This window comes from Sitodiplosis mosellana, unplaced genomic scaffold, assembly GCF_009176505.1.
Source record: "Sitodiplosis mosellana isolate CC-2019 unplaced genomic scaffold, AAFC_SMos_1.0 Smas_scaffold_6226, whole genome shotgun sequence".
Taxonomy (NCBI): Eukaryota; Metazoa; Arthropoda; class Insecta; order Diptera; family Cecidomyiidae; genus Sitodiplosis; species Sitodiplosis mosellana.
Genome location: NW_022601467.1, coordinates 10,379,501 through 10,401,159, shown reverse-complemented (window position 1 = coordinate 10,401,159; position 21,659 = coordinate 10,379,501). Strand labels below are relative to the sequence as shown.

Below are 21,659 nucleotides of genomic sequence, written 5' to 3'. Positions count from 1 at the left end.
AATAAAGTTTCCCATGATATTCATTTTGTTTCTTCAAAAAGATTCTGTATATCGTTTGCTCCGTTTGCACAAATTGCGTCTTTCTATTTTCCTTGTTCCATGTCTTTCGCTCGCTCTCCTTCTCTCTGGCTTCGTTTCTCTGCCTTAGAAAGAACAACAAAAAAAAGTGCATAGAACTTTTATGTTTAAGAGAGGAAAAAAAACGGAAACGAAAAAAAAGAAAAAGGTAACGAAAGAATTCGCGATGAGAACGAGTGAGAGAAAGAGAGGTCCAATCCAAAACTGCTGTTATACACAACGTTGTTCGAATAATAGCAAGAAGAACTAAGCCGCGATTGCTTCGCTGCATTTAGCATTATACTGTCAGATGCGTCAGATAGATGTAATCACACTTTTTAAATACTAAGAATAAGAAGACAACAAAATCCAATCAAATATTGAATGATTTCGTTTTGGTGCAGAAATGCACCATTCGCATTGCGTTGCATGTTTAATCGCTAATCACCATATTAAATTTGCCGGAACTAATGGGCCATTGTTAATGCAATAGAATGTTGTCCACTGCGTGCGGCTCATACTGCTCTTGAAATGTACATGCAATTGCATTGACTATTTGTGTTGTGTGCACAACAATTCCGCACAAAGAAACATAGAAGAGTATCATAGTCGATTTGCTTTGTACATACTTTGAGCTACTATTGGCCACACTTCAGTCAAGAATCTTCGTTTCACAAACGTACATCCCTTCGGGCAAACATGAAATAATCACGGATTCGTGTCTTTTGTTATATGCAAATGCCAAAGAAAGACCAACACATTCAACGCAGTCATTTTCTTACCTTAAACAAATAGTTCGAAGTGGCTTTTGTCAGTTGAAACCACTACAACGGCATTAAAATCAAACCAATTTTCCTCGAAAAAGTTTTGTGAGCGCATTTAAAAGGTTTCAAGAAACTTTCAAAAGCACAACCACATTCAACACAAGCTTTTAGATTAAAACACATCAATTTCATTTATTTTTTTATATAAAAAAAAACTTCTTACACAATTAGACAAAAAAAACTGTATACTGAAATGGAAAAAGTACTGACTAGTTAAGTATTAATTGTACGATTAGATTAAAGTGAGAGACAAATTGAACGACAATATCTAATGCGAAACATAAGGTATTTCGGTTAATAACCACATCCGGCCATTTTTATCTTTGTCGTTTTGATTTACCGCTAGTTAAAATCAATTATTATTTTTAAAAAAAGGAGTTAACTTGAGGTAAATGTGTTGTCAATTAATCTAGACGCTGAAGTTCAGTTGTAGTGGGTTTGTAAACACGTTCACGTGAATATCGCTTGATGCCGTCATCGATGAACTTAACGCGACTAGGCAAATCGGTTTCTGGATCAAAAGCGGCGCCCAGTTGTTCGGTGCAATTTTCAACTTCATGCATTTCAAAGTCGGCGCCCAAAATGCAACGCAATAACATTATAAAACCGGCCAACAGCCATAGGAATATCCGCGCATACGCTACACTTTTTGCCATGTTATAATTGGTGGCCGGTGCAAATACCGTAGTGTCTTTTATGCTAAACCGATTTATGTGGAAATCGCACGGGATCTCATGATTTTCGAATTTTTGCTTGAACTCATCGCAATACGCATTCAAATGGCTATTTAAATATCCCGCGTAGAAACAGCAACAAATAGCCAACACGGCAAAACAAATCACAGCCGGTACAACCAAACGCCATGCCTTGTGAATTGTTCTATTTGAAGAAAAAAAAAAGAGAGAAACTCATTAAGTTTTTGTTTTTGCTTGAAATATACGGAATTTTAACGACAGCACATACTTAAAGGCACTTCGCTCATCCTCACGACGACTTATCATAATAAATACGATCCAAACAATGGTTGCTGTGATTTCAACGACTGGGAAGTAATAGTACATCAAGCACGTATCGGCGTCCCCCCATCTTGAACTCGCTTCATTTATTTGATCTACCGTAAAACGGAGAAAAAAATCAGAGAGAGAGAGAGAGAGAAAGAGGGAAAGAGAGAAAAAAATCACATCATTTCAAGATTCACACTTTCGATAATACAAAACAAAGTCCATTCATTTGCGTTTTACTCACAGTTTGTGTAGAAATCGGAATCGTTTGCTGGAATTGTGACGGTGAGATATGAGAGATTTGCTCGTTCGGTGGTGCTGCGCAATCCGTTTGGTCTACTGTCAAGAAATTGATAAATTTGCGTTTTGGCCAGGGCATTATTTTCATCATTCTCTCTCAATTCCTTTGACATGTAATACGTTTTAAATTCATGATACAAATCGGTGACTTTTTTCCCATAAAATTCAGCCTCTTCTTTCGTCGAATTGGTCAATGCTGTGCCAACCGATGGGATTCGTTTGAATGCTAATTGTGCGCCGGGCACACAATTATCATGAAAATTTACGACCAACGCAGAAAATGCATACGATGACAACAAACAGGTGATCAAAATCAAGATCAGTAGTATGATTATTACCCCTGAAAAAGAAAATAAACAAATCGCGAGTTGATTTTTGTGATATAAACAAATCCGTGCGCACTGATCTATTACTCCAATTTATAAACGCAAACGATGTGCAATAATATCGATTTGTTGGCATTTATGCCCAATTTATATCATCGATAACGATGTGAATTGATCGTAACTGATGTCATGAAGTGAAATATATGTGTGTTTTCTGTTGTGGGTCTGGTCTAATTCAAATCGGTTTTGAACGGCTGGCCACACAAATGGCGGTGCCGCTGCGACTGCCGCCGCGGCTGTCGCGATCTTGAAGAGTTAATTGTATATTTATACAAACTTGTGTCTTGTATATTGCGTGGGCTTTATATCGCCAGTGAATTTACTCTCCTAGTATGTTGTTTACACGATTTTTGTTCTGTTCGTTTCTTCTTAACTCATTGCTTTCAATCAAACTGATCACACATATCTCATTTCATTCACGCTCTCGTCAACATCAATAACCTTCACATTTCACACTGACTTCAGATTGCTAAGCCAGCCGTGCCGACACGATGTTCGAACAGTCAAAGATCGATGAAGCCCAACGATTACTTATTGATTTATATGAACGGAACAGGAAAAAAATTAACCAACCACAAAAAAACACATTCTACTTGTTGTCATTCTAACTAATGATGATGATTTTAGTTTGAATCGCTTCGATTTTGCGTATCAACAGTAATGCTTTGAGGCCGACGTCATTGGATGTTATTTAATAAATGATGAATATCCATTTAAGGAATTCCGTTCAAAATTTCAATAATTTTTCGTGAGTTCATTCAAAGTCATAAAATTGCGTTAACAAAATTGAGATCAAAACCACCGCAATGACAAGATGGAATGTTAAACTGATTGACACTTACATTTCCAGCACTTTTGCATTACTTTTGAATCTTTTTCCACTAGAATGTAATTGCCCATGTTTGAGAGTGTTTTCTTTTCAACTATTCCCGTTAGAATTTATCACTGTTTTTTTTTTAATTTTCATTTAATTTACACCAAATATTTTCACAATTGGTTTACGATTATATCACAGTTTTTTTTTCACTCCATTTCATTCGATACGTACAAAATAACAACACAGAAAACCACGCCAATCGTAGTTCACTGGTAATTAATACGCTGCATTTGAAATGAGAAATAAAGAAGCAAAACAAAACACCAAACACATAAATATCGGGAATTTTAGAATCCGGAATATGTCACAATGTGTGCGCTCGCAACAGAGTGTTTTCACATTTAAAAAAAAAAACGGAGTGTTTTTTTCTCCTCTCCCGTAGAAAGTGTCCATAAAAATCCGAAAAAAGAAACAGTGTGGTGTGGCGGTGAGTGCGTTCGAGCAAATTAAAATGTTGCAGCAGGAGTTGTTGGCCGAGTAAAATGCGTAAAATATGATGTCGAACAGTAATGCCGCGCGAGCATTCGTTCCACTTCTAAAAGCGATCAAATACTAACTTTCCGGACGTTTTGTGAAACAACGTCTACATCAAAGAAATCAACGGAATATATTTGTTTACACAGTGCTCGATTGTTTTTGTTGTAGAATATATATATTTCTATATTTTGTTGTTGTTGCCGTTGTTTCTATTCAATATCCAAAATCTCATATTCACGCGTCGAGTCGCAGCGAGCACATTACAAATCCATCTACGAGTGTGACGCCATCAAACACAAAATAAACTTATTATTGTAATTCATTCACGATATGGCTGGTGAGCTGCGTTCAAAGCAGCAGCAGCAGCAGCAACAGCAACAACAACAACAGCGACATCCACGAGGCGTTGGAAACGCTTCATTCGGTGGGAACCACATGAAAACGGAGCCGTAGCACTAGAAGTAGCAGTGAAGCGCGAGCTCTCTGACTATATCATAGAGCAATAACAATGGTCACAACACGCATGCATTCTCTTTCTCTCTCACTCGCACTCTCTGAGCGCTCCAAGCATTCGCGCCTTCGGCACACACATTTACTATGTTTTTATTTTTGTTGAGCTATTAACTTCTTTACGAGTTTCACTCAGACCGCGTTGAACTTTTGCATTTCATACGGATTACTCCGGCTTTTGTTTCGTTCGCACATTTTTATATTTTAAATAAAATGCATTGATCGCACAAAGTGCAATGGAAATAATACAACCGATGTACTTAAAATGTATGAAGTAATAACATCTCACAATCTAATTAAATCAAACACACTGCGGCCCAAATGGAAACTTTGTATCGCGATAATGAATTTGAAATATCGTTCTTGTTTCTCTTTGGTGGATTTTCAGGTGTATTACACTCGTCAGAGTGCTCAATCAATTAGCTGGAGGAATGAGGTGACAATTATTTAATGCCATTGGAACATTACCATATGTCTCTTGAGATATGTAATCCCAGTACATGGTGAAATCATTGTCATCCGAATGCCATTGTTCAACGATCAATTTCAATGATTTTCAACGCCACCACACATGAAAGTCAAGCCAGGGTTATATTGTTTTTTTTTGTCTATATTCGATGCTGACTACATAAATAAAGCAATTTTTTTTATGGTTTCGTTGTTTCAACCATTATACATACATCGAAACCTCTAGCATACTGAACCGGACAGAATTGTATTATAATTCCAAATGACATCATCATTATTCGCTGTTTAGTCGAAATGTAAATGAATGAACGAATAATTTATTTGATTCGGTTTGTCGTTGGACTAGCGCTCTCGTTTGTGCTATTCCTTGTGTTATTGTTTTCACTCTTTGGTTCGACTCTCTGTGTCATATTGACTGTTTGGGTGAAAAGGCTCCCATTTAACGTTGAGAATGAGAGCGAGAGTGAGCAAATGATGGGTAAACAAAAATAAAATTCTATGCTCATTCGGTCATCGCATATCCATAACTCTGTCAGAAATAGCAGAGTGCGAGCGACAGAGAAATGAAAGAAAAATCAACGATGGATTCATATTTGCTCTTTGCATGTAGGTGAATATTTATTAACGGTATATTCCATTCAGTATTGATAAATTAATGGTGCTTGTAAACAGGACAAAACCATTAAGGAGCGACACTCCTTCGAAAGGAGCCGACTAACACTTCCACTGAAATTAATTGGAATACCGACGGCTAATTAGCGATGAAATGAAACAAAAACAAAAACGAATGCTGAAAATAATCTCTCTGAAGAATTCATAAATCTTATGATAATTCTTTTCTTTATTTGCATGATTTTGAAATGCATTTTCCATTGTTTTAACATTTGCACGTTACAACATTTTCTTCCACAATGCATTTGATTACAAGCATGTAACTATCGCTCGAAACATGTTGCTTTTGTTTTCGCGAGAGGCGAAAAACGAGTAGTAAAGGAATTTCTCTTTCTTGAAAATGATCGTCGATAACAATTCTGTATGCAACCACTTTAAATGAACTGGAATTTGGTCGTTCCGTAGGTACATTCACTACATTCCGCTAAAAGAGGTATTTTTGGCCAACTTTTCGTTCGTTTCAAACAGGGAAGACTGATTTAATTGCTGCACGATAAATGTTGGTCGATTTTGAGCACAGTACGTGGGTCGTCGTTTTATTGGTTGCCATGAGACTAAAACGCACTAAACATTAACGCACCATTGACACGCAATTCCCGAACACACACAACATCGAATGTAACGTAATGTATTCGCAAAATAGCTTTGTTCACTAACCGTCGAACTGGTGCTGACACGCACCGACATTATTTTGTGGAAAATTTCAATTGATGTGTCTGTAGTACGAAATTCGTAGCAGCTTCATAAAATATTTTATTTGTTTGTTTTTTGAAAAAATACCACACTTAATCGGTTTTCGAATTTCCGTTCAAAATTCTGTTGTTTTTTGTTTCTGCTGCAGATAAAACGGGTCTCTTCGATTGAAAGCAGCATACGCATACTGAATAACATTGGCATGAGGTCATGATAACAGTCAACGCGATATACTTAGCGGCTGATATATGTATGTCAAAAAAAAAGTTCGCTTAAACCGAATTTAAATTTGTGGAAATACTTACCAAAAAATGCGCCCAACCACTTCCATTCATTCCAAACAACGAACAAAGAAACACACAATCTTAGTCTATGTTTTAAATCTCATTTTATTCAGATTCTTATTCATTTTTTTTTTCCCTCGAATAGAAATCACATTATGTTCATCGAATATTCGATTTGATTTCGTCGGATAAACGCAAATGATAAAACATTTCATCATTCAGAATCAATTGTTGAACTCTATAAACTAAACGGAAATTTGTCTATACTGATAATGTTGTTGTTGTAATTTTTTGTTGTTGTTTCGTTTTATTTGTGCAAAATATAAATGTTAAAAAACATTTTGATTCTCTTATTCTTTTTTTCTTCAATTATTTTTTTTTCTCTGTTAATTTCATCATAAAAATATATAGTACAAATTCATATCCTCTGATCGCTCAGTGCCTTATCATACAAATGTTTTGCATCTTATTTCCTATTAATCGCTCTCTTGATTTTTTTTTTGTTTCGCTGTGAGACTTACGAAAGAAAGACACATCATCGTACAAAGTTCATGTCCAAAGGAAAAAACAAACAAAAATAAACAAAAAGAATTGAATTATCTACAGTTTCCTAAATATATATAGAGTTTTAACTAGGATTCTGAGAAGGGTAGGGGACAGAGAGATGTTCGTCGTTACAATTGTAGCGCTTACGGGCAAAAGTGATCGAAATGAAATTCAATTAAATGGATTTTACGAGATATTTGTTGTTTACAATTTTTGTTTTGTTTTTAATAAAAATTTAAAAATACTGTCAAAATAGTTTACAATTCGAAAATATTGATTGTTGCTATATCTATACAATATACATAAATGTTTGCGGCTTTTTATATATATATAATTTTTTCTTTCTTGATATCTGTTATATGTATCGTAATGGCTATTGGAAATTGTGTGATGTAAATACTTTTGGTTATAAAAAAAAAAAACAAAGTCAAAAGAGTAGTAGTAGTTTTTTGCTTGGAGAATGAAACACATTTTATCTTTACTTCTGCTTCTTTTTTTTTCTTTGTTACGACGAATTACTAAATAGAATGTTTATCGCAGCGTGGCGGTACCTTCACGTAACTATTGGCTCTTTTCCAAAAAAAAAAATCTTTTTTTTTCTCTTCAAATCAATTGTCTCACAATATTTCAAAAAAATAAAAGTGAAAACTTGCCACATTTTGCCTTTAATAATAATAATAAATTATACAGAGTGAAGCTTTAATTCCAACAAAAATCGGAACGGGATTAGCCTAACATGAACATAATAAATTAAACCGAAAATTGGTTAGCTTATTCTTAAAAGAATGAAATAATAATCATAGTAATAAATAAGATTTGACGCAGAGACAACCAAGAATTAATCATAAATTAAATTTTGGATGTCTGTTAATATGGACGCAAATGTTGGTTGGTTGATTATTTTTTTCGTAATAAAATCACACGCTTTCGCTCTCCCTCTCTATCTCTCACTTCATCATCTCTTCTCGCATTTCTTTCATCATCTCTTCAAAATCATAATTTTAGCCGTTTATTTCTATACGTGGAAAAGAAAGGGGGAGAAAAATAAATTTCTTCAGCATTTGATGTGATACTCGACTGAAAAATTGCAACTTCTTTTCTGACAATAACAAACGGACATGCAACAAAACTATACAATTTTCGTTTTTTTTATGTAAAAATTAATACGAAAAAAAAAACTATGAACGTTGCATAACTCGTTAGCAACGTTCGAGAATTCATGCTTTTGTTATCGCTACAGAAATCTTTCTACATCTCTTTTAATTCTTTGGAAAACCCATTGACCCTCGTGTCAACCGCATAAACACTCATCATTGATATTTATTACATGGAATTTTAAAGGGCGCACCCACAAAAGAAAAACGGTTTCTATTTTTAATGCTTAGAACAATGCTCGTTAGCTGATAATTTTGTCAAACGGTATTACATCTCAACATTTTAAGCTATCAAAATCGGTAGATCAAAAAGTAATTATCATTTTCAAGAGGATGAGATACAAATACAGAGAGAAAGAGTGAGAAAAAGAGCCATTCGAATAAATAACATTAGATTTTGACAGATGGAATACCGTTCGACAAAGATACATTTAAAAAAAACGCAAGAAAAAAAATCAAATCGACTTCAATACAACGCATTTTTGAGACACAAACTATCTCAAAATCGCCACTAAAATTAAACATGCTTCACAAACACACACGCATTTCTGTTCTACTTAAATTTCCGGGTGAATGTACCGGGAAGCGTTGGACTCTCTGGAGGTGTATTACCTTGGCTATGCTTTTTCGGCGCACTCTTAAACGGATGCAATTTACGATGTGGCCGAGGCGATGGATGGTCAATATTTACAGCGCTTATTATCTGATTTGGAATGTCACGAACTGATAGTTTTGTCGATTCAGCTTGTGGCTGACTCCATTCTGAAAATGTTAAGTTTTAACGTTAGTTATTTCGTTTTATAATTTCTATTTGATGTTTTTTATGGAGAAAGTGTACACACTTTTCGATTGATTGCGATAGCTGTTGTCGATCATTGCTGATGCAAGCGAACTATTTGGATTAGCTGGTATGTTATGGCTCAGTGACAATGGACTGTATACACGTGATGTGAAGTCTTCAAATGTATTGCTATCTTTGTGTCGCGATGCGATCGTATCCAGTGAACGTTTTCGCTCTTCATAGCTGAAATCATGGGACGAAATTCGTTTCGTAAGAATCTTTTTCGGAAAAAATGTGACACAAAAAAAGCGTTCAACTTACAATTGTTGGTAGAATGGCAGTGATGAACGTTTAGCTCGACTAGCATTGATTGCGGTAGCACGGACGAGATTAGCCAGGCATGCGCCTCCGACGATCGATTCATCGGTGAGTGGTCCAAACCATGGCACTTCTGGCTTTCGATTCACTGTCACACGGAACAGCCCACTTTTCAATGGATAAATCACAATTAAAACATCACAGAATTCCGTTGGCAGTATATCACGGCGATAGTCTCTATAATGTTCGCTCCACACAATGTGCACTTCATCGTTGCCCAAATGTCGTGTCTTATTCAAAATCGCTTCGGAACTATCGTATGGCATTCGTGTTGCCACATGATAAATGACCTGCAGATAAAATGATTTTGATTTTCTTCATTTTTTATTCAATAATTTTAATGATCATCACATGGGTATCAATTACCTCAAAGAATGGTGTTGCATAATAAGGTGACGTTGATCCACATCCTTGACGCGGCAAACCACCCAAGAATCCATTATGCGATTCCAATTCGACCTCCCATCCCAATGCTGACACAAACATTTCGTAAGTACTGCTGCCACAGGAATTTCTGTAAACGAAAACAAAATCATTGATTCACGTTCAAGATTAGAAAGTGAAACAGGAGTGAAAATCGCTCGAAAAATTACCTGAAAATACTATTTTTATCCTCTTGCCCGCTGGCCACATAGATCACTGCCACTTTGTGTGTTTCGCGACAGCGTTGCATGTCCAAATTCCGTAGTTCTCGTAACAATTTGTCGGTTCGAATCAGAAGATGTGTACGTTTCCTTCGTTCCCAACCAGCCAAGCCCAATTGACTAAATAGCAATTTGCAATAATGGAATTGCGTATCGCTCTTGATCAAACTGTTACCAGCCGATCGAGAGCCGTCGTTTTTGGTTCGACTGAAGTGGTCTTCGCGTGAGAGTCGCACGGGTATATTGATATTTTGAGCACTTTGTACTGTTTTGAAATCCTGTTCCAATGATTTTTGGTTCAAGATTATCGATATGGTTTGCGCCTCCAGATGTGAACCTAATGGCGTTGGAGCAGCTGCATTCAAAAATGAGCATGGATCTTCCAGGCATTCAGGGCTAGTGTGACCGATGTATTGCAACAGCTGTGAATAATTAAATTAAAAACACAATTTGAAAATTAAATAACGAAATTGATTCGAAGAATTGAGCATTTCCAACTGAACTTACATCATCCAATTGATCTAGATCCGGTGCCAAGTCGTTCGCAAGCGGCAATTGATTCGGTGGACGATGACGCAGAGTGTGTTGTCGTGGATTTAATGGCAAACCGACGGTTGATGTTAGTGGATCAAGCGATGCGCCAACTAAGAAATTTCTAGCACCATGATGGCTCATTGCAATTTGTGCTTTATCCATAAAATATTTGCTGTCTTGATTGGCTCCAATTTGTAAATTAGGCTTTTCATCGATATTGTCAATGTTTGTGATTTGAATTTTTGGTTCACGATACAAGATGCTAGCATCCCAGCAAGCTTTGCCATTTAAATCACGCAGCAACACGCGCACCTGCCGATCAGCGGTCACAAGGCCAGCCGTTATACCGCCACCGGGTAATTTTAAAGCTGACAATTCAATGAAACTGGCGACTAGACATGGATTCAACAAAAACATTTGTAAGTTGGAGGCATTAAGTACTTGTGAGGTTAAATCAACGGAATCGCGTGGGCCAACCGTTGAATCGACGCTTTGTTGTATGAGACCCATGTCATCGTGTTCATCAACAATCGAACTAAGGCGTGATGCACCGATACCCATTGGGAAATGTCCCAAATTCGTGACCAAATGCATGGCCACCGTTTTGGCGCACAAACGAATCGCATTGATGCAATTTTGGGTGGTTTCAGCCGTTTGGAAATTGGCTTCGTTGGACGATAACAACTTAACGTCATCCACGATAATAGTCATATCGAAATCTTCATCGGGTGTAAACAGTTTAATACGATCCGTTTGAGCTCCCGTTCCGATCTGATGCAAAATCCGTAGCACAATCAACACCAAATTATCCGGTGAGTCTGACGAAAGGGATTGTATTAAAATTTTCGTCGGAATCGACATACAAAACTCTCCCAAACACAGCAACAACGCCGTCAGTACATGTTTATCACTCTCCTTCGGATGGGTTACATTCTGAATTTCCAATGCAATGCAAATTGATTTGACTATCAGATGTGGCAAACGATCGATTTCCGCAATTTGTTTGCCTTTGTCCGCGCATAATTTCAACGATTCGGCCGCAACACGTGCAATTGTTCGATGTTTGAATTGAATTGCTTGCAAAATGACTTGAATCGCTTCTTTGATGCGTGGATTTTGTGGTGTTTGTTTGCCGGGTGATGATCGCTGTCCCTTGTAAGGGACATTTTGTTGGAATCCTTTGTCGGATAGATGTGATTGGCCCAATGTTTGTAGCACCCATTGAGCGAGCGCTGAAATTGCGATGCATCTCGCTTTCGAAGTGGGTTCACGTCGTGCACAACGTAAAATTACATTTAACACATGCTCTTGTATGTCGGGACAATCGACAAGTGTAACATGCGGTTCGGATGGTTGTAGAAATTGCTTTGGCAACGATGTTCTTGGAAAGCATAACAATGAACTGAGCAAACCCGTCACTTCGGCCCTTGGAACGTTATTTGTTTCGGTCGATGTGAGAATGACCGTTGATGCATGAACCAAATCGAGCAACAGTAGTGAATGACCGGGTAGAAGTAAGCTCAAAAAACGTGGTCCACCCAAGTATTTGAGCACAGTATATGCCATCGCTCTGTCTTCACCAGTCAACGCCTGATGCAATGCATGATAGAACAACGGCAACTGATCGTTACCCAATGGTGGTCCATATTTCACGATCGAACACAGCATTTGTAAGGCCCATAATTTTCCATCTCTGTATTGATAATCCAACGACAATGCGCCATAGCACCATGATGAGAAAATTCCGATTGGCGGCACCAGAGTCGGTGGATTTGGAGTACTTTGATTATCACTTGATATGCCTTGATTCTGTCGAATTTTTATCAAACTATCCGTAATATCGACAAGGTGTTTGAAGACTTGAGCATGCAATTTTGGATTGAGAATTTTGTTGACGTCACCGAGCGCGCCAAGCATTCGTTTCCACATGACAGCAGCAACGTCTGGCAGCCAACCGCGTGCAGTGCCTCCCATCAGAATCGAGCGGCGATCGGCCGACGGAATATTGCTGTCATCTTGAGTATCGATGCTACTCGAATCGCCTGCCAACATATCGATTTGAATAGTGTCTTTGATGCTGCCGCCTTCGATTCCGTTCGATGCGGTTGGCGACGGTGTTCTGGATCCTCTGGTGCTCTCGCCCAACGGATGATGACGAATCGAATCGAGTGACAAGGCTCTTCGCAACGGTGTCGATCCATCACCGCTTTGCGACAATTTCGAAATGTTCAATGCTTCGGTGCTTACGCTAAGATTTGACGGTACACTGGATAAGATTTTATTGAGTGAACTCTCAACATTGCTCGGCAACGTAGGTACTTTTGATGGTGTTTTCCGTCGTCGTGCTCTTGATTTACGTGTCGGTGCTAAACTTCCTTCACTATAGCTTCGATTCAGGGTGGTTGTCCCTGATATGGTGCGTTGACGTCCGGTTGTTGAGCTTTCGTACGGCTGTTCTGTTGCTTCATCAGCAATTTCTGTTTTTGTGACATTTGAAAGACTAGAGTTCTCTCTACTTTCCAATGGTTGTTGCGTAGCTGCGCCACGTCTTCGTTTGCCTTTCTGTTCGGCCAATCTATCCAATGGAAGATCCTGTAAATTCAAATTGTACACTTGCCGCGCCATGACTCGAGTTAAAGTTTGCATCGTTTTATTCCATTCGATGATTAATTCTTCACGATGTGTCAACGACGAGAGGACATTTAAAAATTTCGACCACAATCCTGGATTAACTGGCACATTTGTGTGTGCCCGAATCCATGTTACGATCAATGTCTGAAATACGGGCTGTGCCAAACGGCCGCCCAAATTGTTTCGCTTCGAATTTGGCGGCGCTTGACTCAGAATGACAGCGGTTATTTGCAACAGCACCAGCAGCAATTGTTCCCATGTTTTCGCATCCATTTTCGTGTTCATCACCATCGTGCGATAAATATTCAAAACACTTTTGCACACATCAGTCTGTTCATCGAGCGGTGTCGTTTCGCGGGATTTCGAATGTAGTACAACGCTTGAATGTGCCGTTTGTACCATGAACACGTTAGCCGTATTGGTGACAAACACTTGCAGCACATTCTGAGATCCGGCACGAATCAAAAGATTTTCCTTTGTAATGGCGCCCAAATACGAATCGGTTCGCAGCCGTTGATTTCGAGGCACTAAATCATGATTACCGCTATTGTCTTCCGGTTCCAATAGGAATGGTGGCGGCGTCCCACTCATCCATTCCTTGTACGTGGCAATTGCCGTTCGAATCGCACCAATTTGTGCGCGTGTATTGTAATTTAATAAAAATGCTTGTCGATACACCTCATGCACAAAATTGATGTTGTCACGTGTCGAATACAGAACGTCTTTTATGAGGTGCGGCTGCATATAACCGATATATTTGGCATTCGACATAAAATTTGCATGATCGGTTAAATCATCTTCGATATTCATAAAAATGCGATTGTTACTAATTTTATCACGTGTATACATTGACACCCAATTCACTAGAACCACAACACATGAGCTCATCACTTCCTCACGTTTGCTTACCGTTCGCATCACGGGCAAATCTAATTTTGGCTCGTAGATCGATGTAAAATAGTCGAAATTCGGGCAAATCAACGGCAAATACACTTCTTTGAATCGTTGTAAAAGGAATGCAAATGATCGCATATGCCGTTGCGGTGTGTTGTCACGCCAACGCAAACCGCCCGTCGCCCGAAGCATCCCGTCGAGCAGCACTTCGAGGCCATCACGTGGATCTGGGGCAGCCGTTCGTTCATTGCTGGCCGGTGGCAGTAGAGGTGTTGCTTCCGGTGAACGTACCGGATGAGCGCCTGTATCGTGAAACACTGATGCTCCCATTTCACCCTTCATATTCGGATGATTCATCAAATCGTTAGCGACGAATTCCGTTTCGGCCAAACCAATCTGGCCCTTCTGCGGTATTATCAAACCAGGTATCAGCTCGGTGAACATCTGATGCACATGCGGTGGTGCATTTTCGCAAAGAGCTTGATACCAAAGTAGAAAGAACCTGTAACAAAAACCAATGGATCAATTAATAAAAAAATTTCAATTTTTTTTTCTCTTTGAAAACGAAAAATGTTTGCATTTTTCAATACATACCTCACTCCTTCCCTCCTCAGTTTTGCACTGTTACCATGATGAAGCAATTTGGCCATCACCCGGCCGAGTGAATGGCATTGCCATCGTCGTGCCACAAGCTCTGGCAACAGGTGCAATATTCTCCCCAGCAGCCATAGTGATCCGTCTAACTCCTCTCGATGCGCTTTATGTACTAGAAATTCGACGTAACGACAATAATGACAAATTAATTAAAACAAATTGGATCCAAAAATTTCCATAACATTCCTAATATCATGCAATCATCCAAAACAAAAAGGAAGGCGTGCTTAACTATGACCAAATTAATCGATATCCAAATATACAGTGCCAATGTGATTAGTAGGTGAAGCATTGTTAGTACATAATAGAATGAATTGAAGATAATTTATTAAATTCCAAAGTGAGAAGCGATAAAAAAACACAACAAAATGAAAATTACAAACGGAAACGAATTAAAATTGTAACAGATGCACGAAAAAAAAACGTTCGGATGAATAACACATGTGTAATATAGAGAGTTGCAGAATCATTACGCTTTTGTTAATTGTTTTATTTGTTATTATGGAAGCATCATTCGGTAGAATGAAATAAACGCGAGATTTGTTCGCATTAGGAAAGATTATCAGCAGAGCGGTGAACAACAAACACAACAACGGAATGAAAAAAATGAGTGGTAAAGAACAAAGCATGCCAAAGAATGCATTTTAATTGGTTGCTATCCTTCACTTACCCAGATGAAATAAATTTTCTGTACACCGATTTCCAGTTTTTTTTTTACAAAAAATATATGAAAACAACACAAAAACCAAAAAAAAGAGAAAGAGAGAGAGGAAGAAAAAGAGAAACAAAATATAAAATAGATATAAATAGTGGTAGTAGTAGTAGTAGTATATTTTTTGAGCATTTTAACGATTTCTGATTAAAGTAATCAATTGTACATTGTGATTGCAAATCGATTACTGCTACTGTTGTTATTGTTTGGTTTTCTCTCTCATCTACACTCTACGGATTATACAATTTGTATAGAATTTAAAAAATGCATCAGCTATGCAGAATGTATAAAATGTGTTAACTCAAGTGTAACTCTTTGCCAATATACTTTGAATATAATACACAAGGTTTTTTTTATTTTCGTTTAAAATGAAATTCTATTTGCTTTTCTCTATATAAAGTAAGTACTTGGCGTTTTTTTTTTCTTGGCGAAGATGTATTAGAGAGAGAGAGAGAGAGAGAGAGAGAGAGAGATGTTTTCATTAGTGTAAGCGATTTATACATTTAATTCTGACAGTTTTTTTTTATCTGCTTGTTTTATTTTGTGTTGCATTTTATTATATATTGATTTTTATTATTTTGCTGTGGCATACTAAACGATCATGTGTTGTGAATATATGTATAAGATACACGCCATCCAAATTACACGCTTCCACCATTGAAGACAACATAAACTGAACATTATTGATACACACGCACAGTGAATGTGTTGTGAAGCTCAAGCGAGCAGGATCAGCACTTACCTCTTTGCCGCAAATTCGTTTCAGCCTGCACAAATGTGTCATAGAGTATGAAATAGACATGGCTGTAGTTGGATTCGAAAATTGATTTCGCCTCATCGATATCAACGTGCTCTGCAAATGGAAAAGAAAACGTCGGGCCATAGGGAAAACAAATCGAAAAGAAAAGAAAAGAAAATGAAAGACAAATTAACATTAGTCACGGTCACATATTTAGCTCTTGATACTGTGTCACACAAACCGTGACACTTTTAATGATATTACACTGCTGTTGCTGCTGCTGCTGCTGCTGCTGATGTCGTCGTTATTTGTTCTTTATGGCATAGACAAATGTAAATTAGGGCAGCAGAGATCTAACAAGGCTCGGCTAATTTGCGAACAACGCGTTCGCATACCTCTACCATCGAAACAAAAACAAAAACAACAATGGGCCGGGAGATAGATAGAGAGAGAAAATGAAACGAACGGCGTAGCAAAAGGAGGGAAGTAAAACAAAAGCAAATGGGTACAAAACACTTTCAGCCGTTGTGAAATGAATCGATTGGTTTGAATGTCAACGCATAAAAAAAAACCTTATCAGCTGGCATAGTTACAATTTGGCAAATGTCGCAGTAGAAATAGCGAGCGCATTACAACCATTTTAGAATGGCATGCAGTAAATTTGCTGAAAATAAATTGGCCAAACAATGAGGCAAACAAATACCGAGAGTATACTGGGAACGTATTGAAAGTGCGTCACACAAACTACATACACACATTCTGCATGGTTTTGAACTGAATTCACTGGATACAAAATTCATGCTAATTAAACCGAAACATCATGAAACAGGCCAGTAAACTGTTTACCAATGCAATTGAATGAAAATCACGGAATTACAGACAAAAACAGAGATAGAAAGATAGAGAGAGAGAGAGAGAGAGAGAGAGAGAGAGAGAATGAGCAAACATTGAGTGTACACGATGCGCACACATAGCAAGAAAAAAACTTTTACAGTAAATCTGAATGTTTTGAAGTATTTTTCTGTGTTTCGTTTCGGTGTTGTTTTTTTTTCTATTCTGAAAATTGAATATGAAAGTATCGGCACGAAATGATAAATAAACAAAGCAGCGGAAAAAAGCCACACTCAGTTATGATGGCAAGCAGCGCGCGCGGCAACCAAGCATAGACACGTAGACACTTGGCGAAAAACGGTAAATAAAGTGTTTGTGCAAAGTATGTGGTTTTTTGAAGGCAACGAAGAAAGAAGAAGAAGGAGAGAGAGAGAGAAACATGGAAAAATGGAGTAAAAAGAAAGAAGCCGTGAAATGGTTGACTAGAGTGTATGGCATTGCTCCATGAACGGTTCCCACAATGAGGTTTTCATCTAGTCTTTCAACTCTAGCATCATTGAACAACATAACATTAATGAATTGTGCCTAGAGTGTGATAGTGAGTGAGCGCGCGATCGAATATTTGCTCTCTTTCGTTCTTCGTAAAGTATAATAAACCGTCGGATCATGATGTTTCCCATTTAAAGTCAAAGACACCAATGGCAACTGAACAACAACAACGAGCGAAATGAAAAAAAAGAAGGGAATAAGGCATAAATACAATAGCCATGATTCACATTGGCACATGCAAACACACCATTCACATTCAGATACATTCATATCGCTTATATCCGATGAAATAACGCGCGCAACAATAGCAAACCATTCCAAAAAAAACCGACTATGACTCTCTCTCACAGTTAAAGAGATGACGAAGCGGTCATCGTCGCGGCAGCGACAGCATGTACACAAGACAAAAACAAACGTCCACAGCCTCATATCTTACTCTCTCATGCACACACACACAGCCATACGCACATGCATACACACCCGCACATGACACAATCCGTATGCAAAAGCATTCCACACCTGTGGATAAAACGACTTCATTGAATCAGTAAACAGACGTAATTTTCGAATATATTCACGATGATCGCTGTTTCACACACGCATATTAGAGACATTCAAACGAACAACACAATCGAACTCTATGGATTGGCACCGATGCAAATGACAGAAATTGTTGAATACTTTTTTTCTTCTCTATGAGTAATGCTTTGCAAATGAAAAGGAATAAAATAAATGGTGGACGAAACACGCAAATGAAAGAAAACCACGAAGAAGAATCGAACATTTAGGTGTTCACCACCACCCACTGGAAACGATTGAAAGATGCAGGTTTTTGATGTGCAAACCAATAAACACGCATCATTTGATTGAATCGTTTCGGTTTTGTTTGCCGCAAAATACCAAATCAACTTTTGAAAATGCTGAAGCTCATTCCGATCGGTCTATGTATCACCTGCATTTATCAACTTGCTGCGTTGTCACATGAAACACACAAAATTGAAAGAAAACAAATTAGACACACATTCATTTGAAATTTATCGCAATAATTTCGCTATGACTGTTGTTCGTTCTTATGGCTTTCGTTTAATTGAGAATTTCTCATTAGAGCTTTCGTTCATCAAGCACCTATTCGCGCATACCACACAAATACCGAGTTCAGTGTGTAACACGAAAAGTAAACAACAGGCTTATTCAATATGCACAATGGCACAGAAAATTAGAAGAAAAAAATTCTAGTTCCAGGAACAGAAGGGTTTGTAATTTTAGAAAAACACGCGATGATGAAGAACAAACACAGCGTCTGTTCAAATCAGCAGCAGCAGCAACAGCAACAACGGCGGAAATTTGGTGTCAATTTCTTTTAATTTTACCTAATATGGTTTTGAGGTGTCGCAATCGAGATGCCGTATCTTTTTTACTATCTTGAATCTTTGATGTCAACTTTTTAACATCAACATGTGTCTTTTTTATGAACATGATGATGATGACGACGACGACGGCGACAGCAACAACGACGACGTCGACGACGTTATTGGCAGAAATTTATGTTGTGGTTTTCTGACACATCAACACTAATTCTAATTACATAAATGAGCACTGAACGATGGTTAGCGCGTAGGTATGGAATAATCATCAGTGCAAGAAATGGACGATGGATAACGATGTCGAATGTAAAACAGAAAAAAATATGACACATACACGTAGACAAACACACGCGCGCGTACACACACACCCGATATTTTTCTTTTTTTTACTTTTTGGTATTTCGAACGATTTATAACAAATGCCCGATTTGGAAATCAAGTTGCACTGTGTGGTCAGTCACCAAATGCACATATTATAAACAATATAAATAGATATAAAATCAAATTGCACACAATCGATCAATTTTACTATTTCTTTGATTATTTTCTGCTGTTTCTTCGTTCAGTGTTTGTTTGTTTTTCCTCTGCGTTCTTTGCGATTCGCGCTGTTTAATCGTTCAGCAAATATTTGTCATTTGGTTTGTTAGTTATTTGCTTTCAATACTTTTTTTACTTCATCATTTTCTCTATGAACACGGTTTACAGTTGTTGACCGATCTGATTCTGCTTTTTTCCCTGTCATCATGCACATAGGCAGAGGAGAGCACTACACGTTTGGATCATGTCCTCGATTTTCGAACGATTTTTTTTGTATGATTTTTATGACAATTCGTTCGATTGTTTTGGTTATTGGGTGTCTCTTGTCATGCACGATACCAATCAACAGTGAAACACCATTGCATTTTTGCGCTCGTTTTTCTTTCTTCGGTGGTTTTTGTTGTTGTATTCTCTCATCACATATTTGTCTCACTTTCAACCATTAATCGAAACGAAAATATAAACCATATGCACTTAATATTTCTGCACTGCTGCCGTCGTGTTACGGCTCTTTCTCTTGCCAACTTTTTTTTCAAATGAGCTCGAAATTTTACAACATGCTGCACAATTTTTGTGTGAGTGAGTGTAACTGGCCAATTCAATGTCTTCATTTAATATTCCACATTCGTCAGAATCACGTTTGACTTTAAAGTGATTTTCTTATGTTATTTTTTCTTTCTGCTGCTCGCTCTTCTTCGACTGTGCTGGCTTCTTGCAGTTCGGTCTCGGTTTGTTGTTGTTTTCTTCTTCCGTTTATCAAACTACACACACGGAACACCATTAGAATGTGAATACATATCGTACAATTGAAAATTCACTTAGCACAAAACAAAACGCGGATTGAGCGAATATTATTTAGCGAGCGAGAGAGGAAAAAAAGAATATTGCATTTCATGTAGTGCTAAAAAAGAAAGGTATGTACATAAAAGCAAACTGCATATATACGCAACACCATTACCGAAACACGAATGAAAAAAAAAGAAAACAATCGCTTATACTGTCTCTCGCGCACACACAAACACCGACAACCGAAGCGAACAGAAGACGAAATTTTTACAAATGAATTTAAAGCGAATGAAAAACCACACCAAAAAAAAACGCTATGAAAACAACATCGAAATCACAAATCGAACGAAATTTCGTTTGTATGAATGAAGTAATAGTTTTTGTTTCTTTTCTCGATTTTTTGAAGTAATGAAGAAGAAAGGTAAGTGAACTTGACAGCAGAAAATCAATTGCAAATAGAAGACATTGTGTACTACATTGTACAACACAGCACAGGCTATTCGCATTCAACTTGTGTTGAATGGTTTTTGGATATATATGAAGGAGAGAGAGAGAGAGAAGAGAGAGAGAGAGAGAGAAGAGAGAGAGAGAGCAAAGAGAAAACATTTGTGGGGATATTTCGATAGAAATTCACTCGATGTGAGTGCGGTGTGCATGTGAGTGTGGGTATGGGTATGCATGTGTGTATGTGTTTGTTTATGCGTGTTTTGGGCATTATGGCACTGCACGTGATTGTGTACGTGCTCTGCTTACAGGTTTGTATTTACGTCGCATATATATATATGTACCGTACAAAGTGCTGACATACATTCGTACTGTGTGTGCGAGAGAGCGCAACACTTAGCGGTTATGCGGTACACACGGTTCGGTTTGCACCGAAACGAAGACGGTAACAAAAATGGTCGCAACCGATTCAAACACATTCCATTGGAATCGGATAGATTGCAGCACTGTGACAACGCGCCCGATTCGAAACCACAACCCAGCTATCGGTCGATTGCACTCAATTTATTCAATAGAGCAAATACTCACATGTCACGAGAATTCTCGTTTCGGCTAGTGAGTCGTAATTCTTGTCCTTTGACGCAATCATTCAAGTTTTATGTTTACACTGTGTCGTTACTTATCACGACAACGAGCTAAAATGAGCCACAAAACAATTGACTCAATTGGAAAAACCCAGACAATACAGCTAACGTTGCATAATGCATTGAATGAAAATACCGAAAAAAAAGAAGACAGCAATACGAGGAAAAAAGAACACGATTGCCATGTATATGGACGGTGATAGGCTTCAATGTACGTAAAATCAGTTGAAAACACTCATCACACTCATTCCAAAGTTAAGCGATCGGGAATTCACAGACCAATATTTT

At 37.9% G+C, this 21,659-nt stretch overlaps 2 protein-coding genes across 5 annotated transcripts; both read right to left on the bottom strand.

Annotated features, from left to right (window-relative positions):
- Nucleotides 1-986: 986 nt before the first annotated feature.
- On the bottom strand, nucleotides 987-6,226 carry LOC129577860 (uncharacterized). Its single transcript, XM_055465627.1, has 4 exons — nucleotides 3,411-6,226; nucleotides 2,127-2,522; nucleotides 1,845-1,992; nucleotides 987-1,760 (listed from the first exon to the last, which is right to left on the bottom strand). Exons 1-4 carry the CDS (start codon nucleotides 3,466-3,468, stop codon nucleotides 1,286-1,288), a joined length of 1,077 nt encoding a protein of 358 aa, XP_055321602.1. The 5' UTR covers nucleotides 3,469-6,226; the 3' UTR covers nucleotides 987-1,285.
- Nucleotides 6,227-7,291: 1,065 nt separating this feature from the next.
- Nucleotides 7,292-20,876, bottom strand: LOC129577857 (probable Rho GTPase-activating protein CG5521). Of its 4 annotated transcripts, XM_055465622.1 has the most exons (11): nucleotides 18,967-20,785; nucleotides 16,220-16,330; nucleotides 15,436-15,453; nucleotides 14,706-14,877; nucleotides 10,560-14,613; nucleotides 10,002-10,474; nucleotides 9,775-9,922; nucleotides 9,352-9,698; nucleotides 9,092-9,273; nucleotides 8,862-9,011; nucleotides 7,292-8,110 (listed from the first exon to the last, which is right to left on the bottom strand). In XM_055465622.1, exons 1-11 carry the CDS (start codon nucleotides 19,070-19,072, stop codon nucleotides 8,097-8,099), a joined length of 5,775 nt encoding a protein of 1,924 aa, XP_055321597.1. In that variant the 5' UTR covers nucleotides 19,073-20,785; the 3' UTR covers nucleotides 7,292-8,096. The 4 variants fall into 4 exon arrangements, with proteins under 4 accessions (XP_055321597.1, XP_055321598.1, XP_055321595.1 ...); XM_055465623.1 differs by lacking the exon at nucleotides 15,436-15,453 and having other exon boundaries at nucleotides 18,967-20,876; XM_055465620.1 differs by having other exon boundaries at nucleotides 7,292-9,011.
- Between the last annotated feature and the right edge of the window lie 783 nt (nucleotides 20,877-21,659).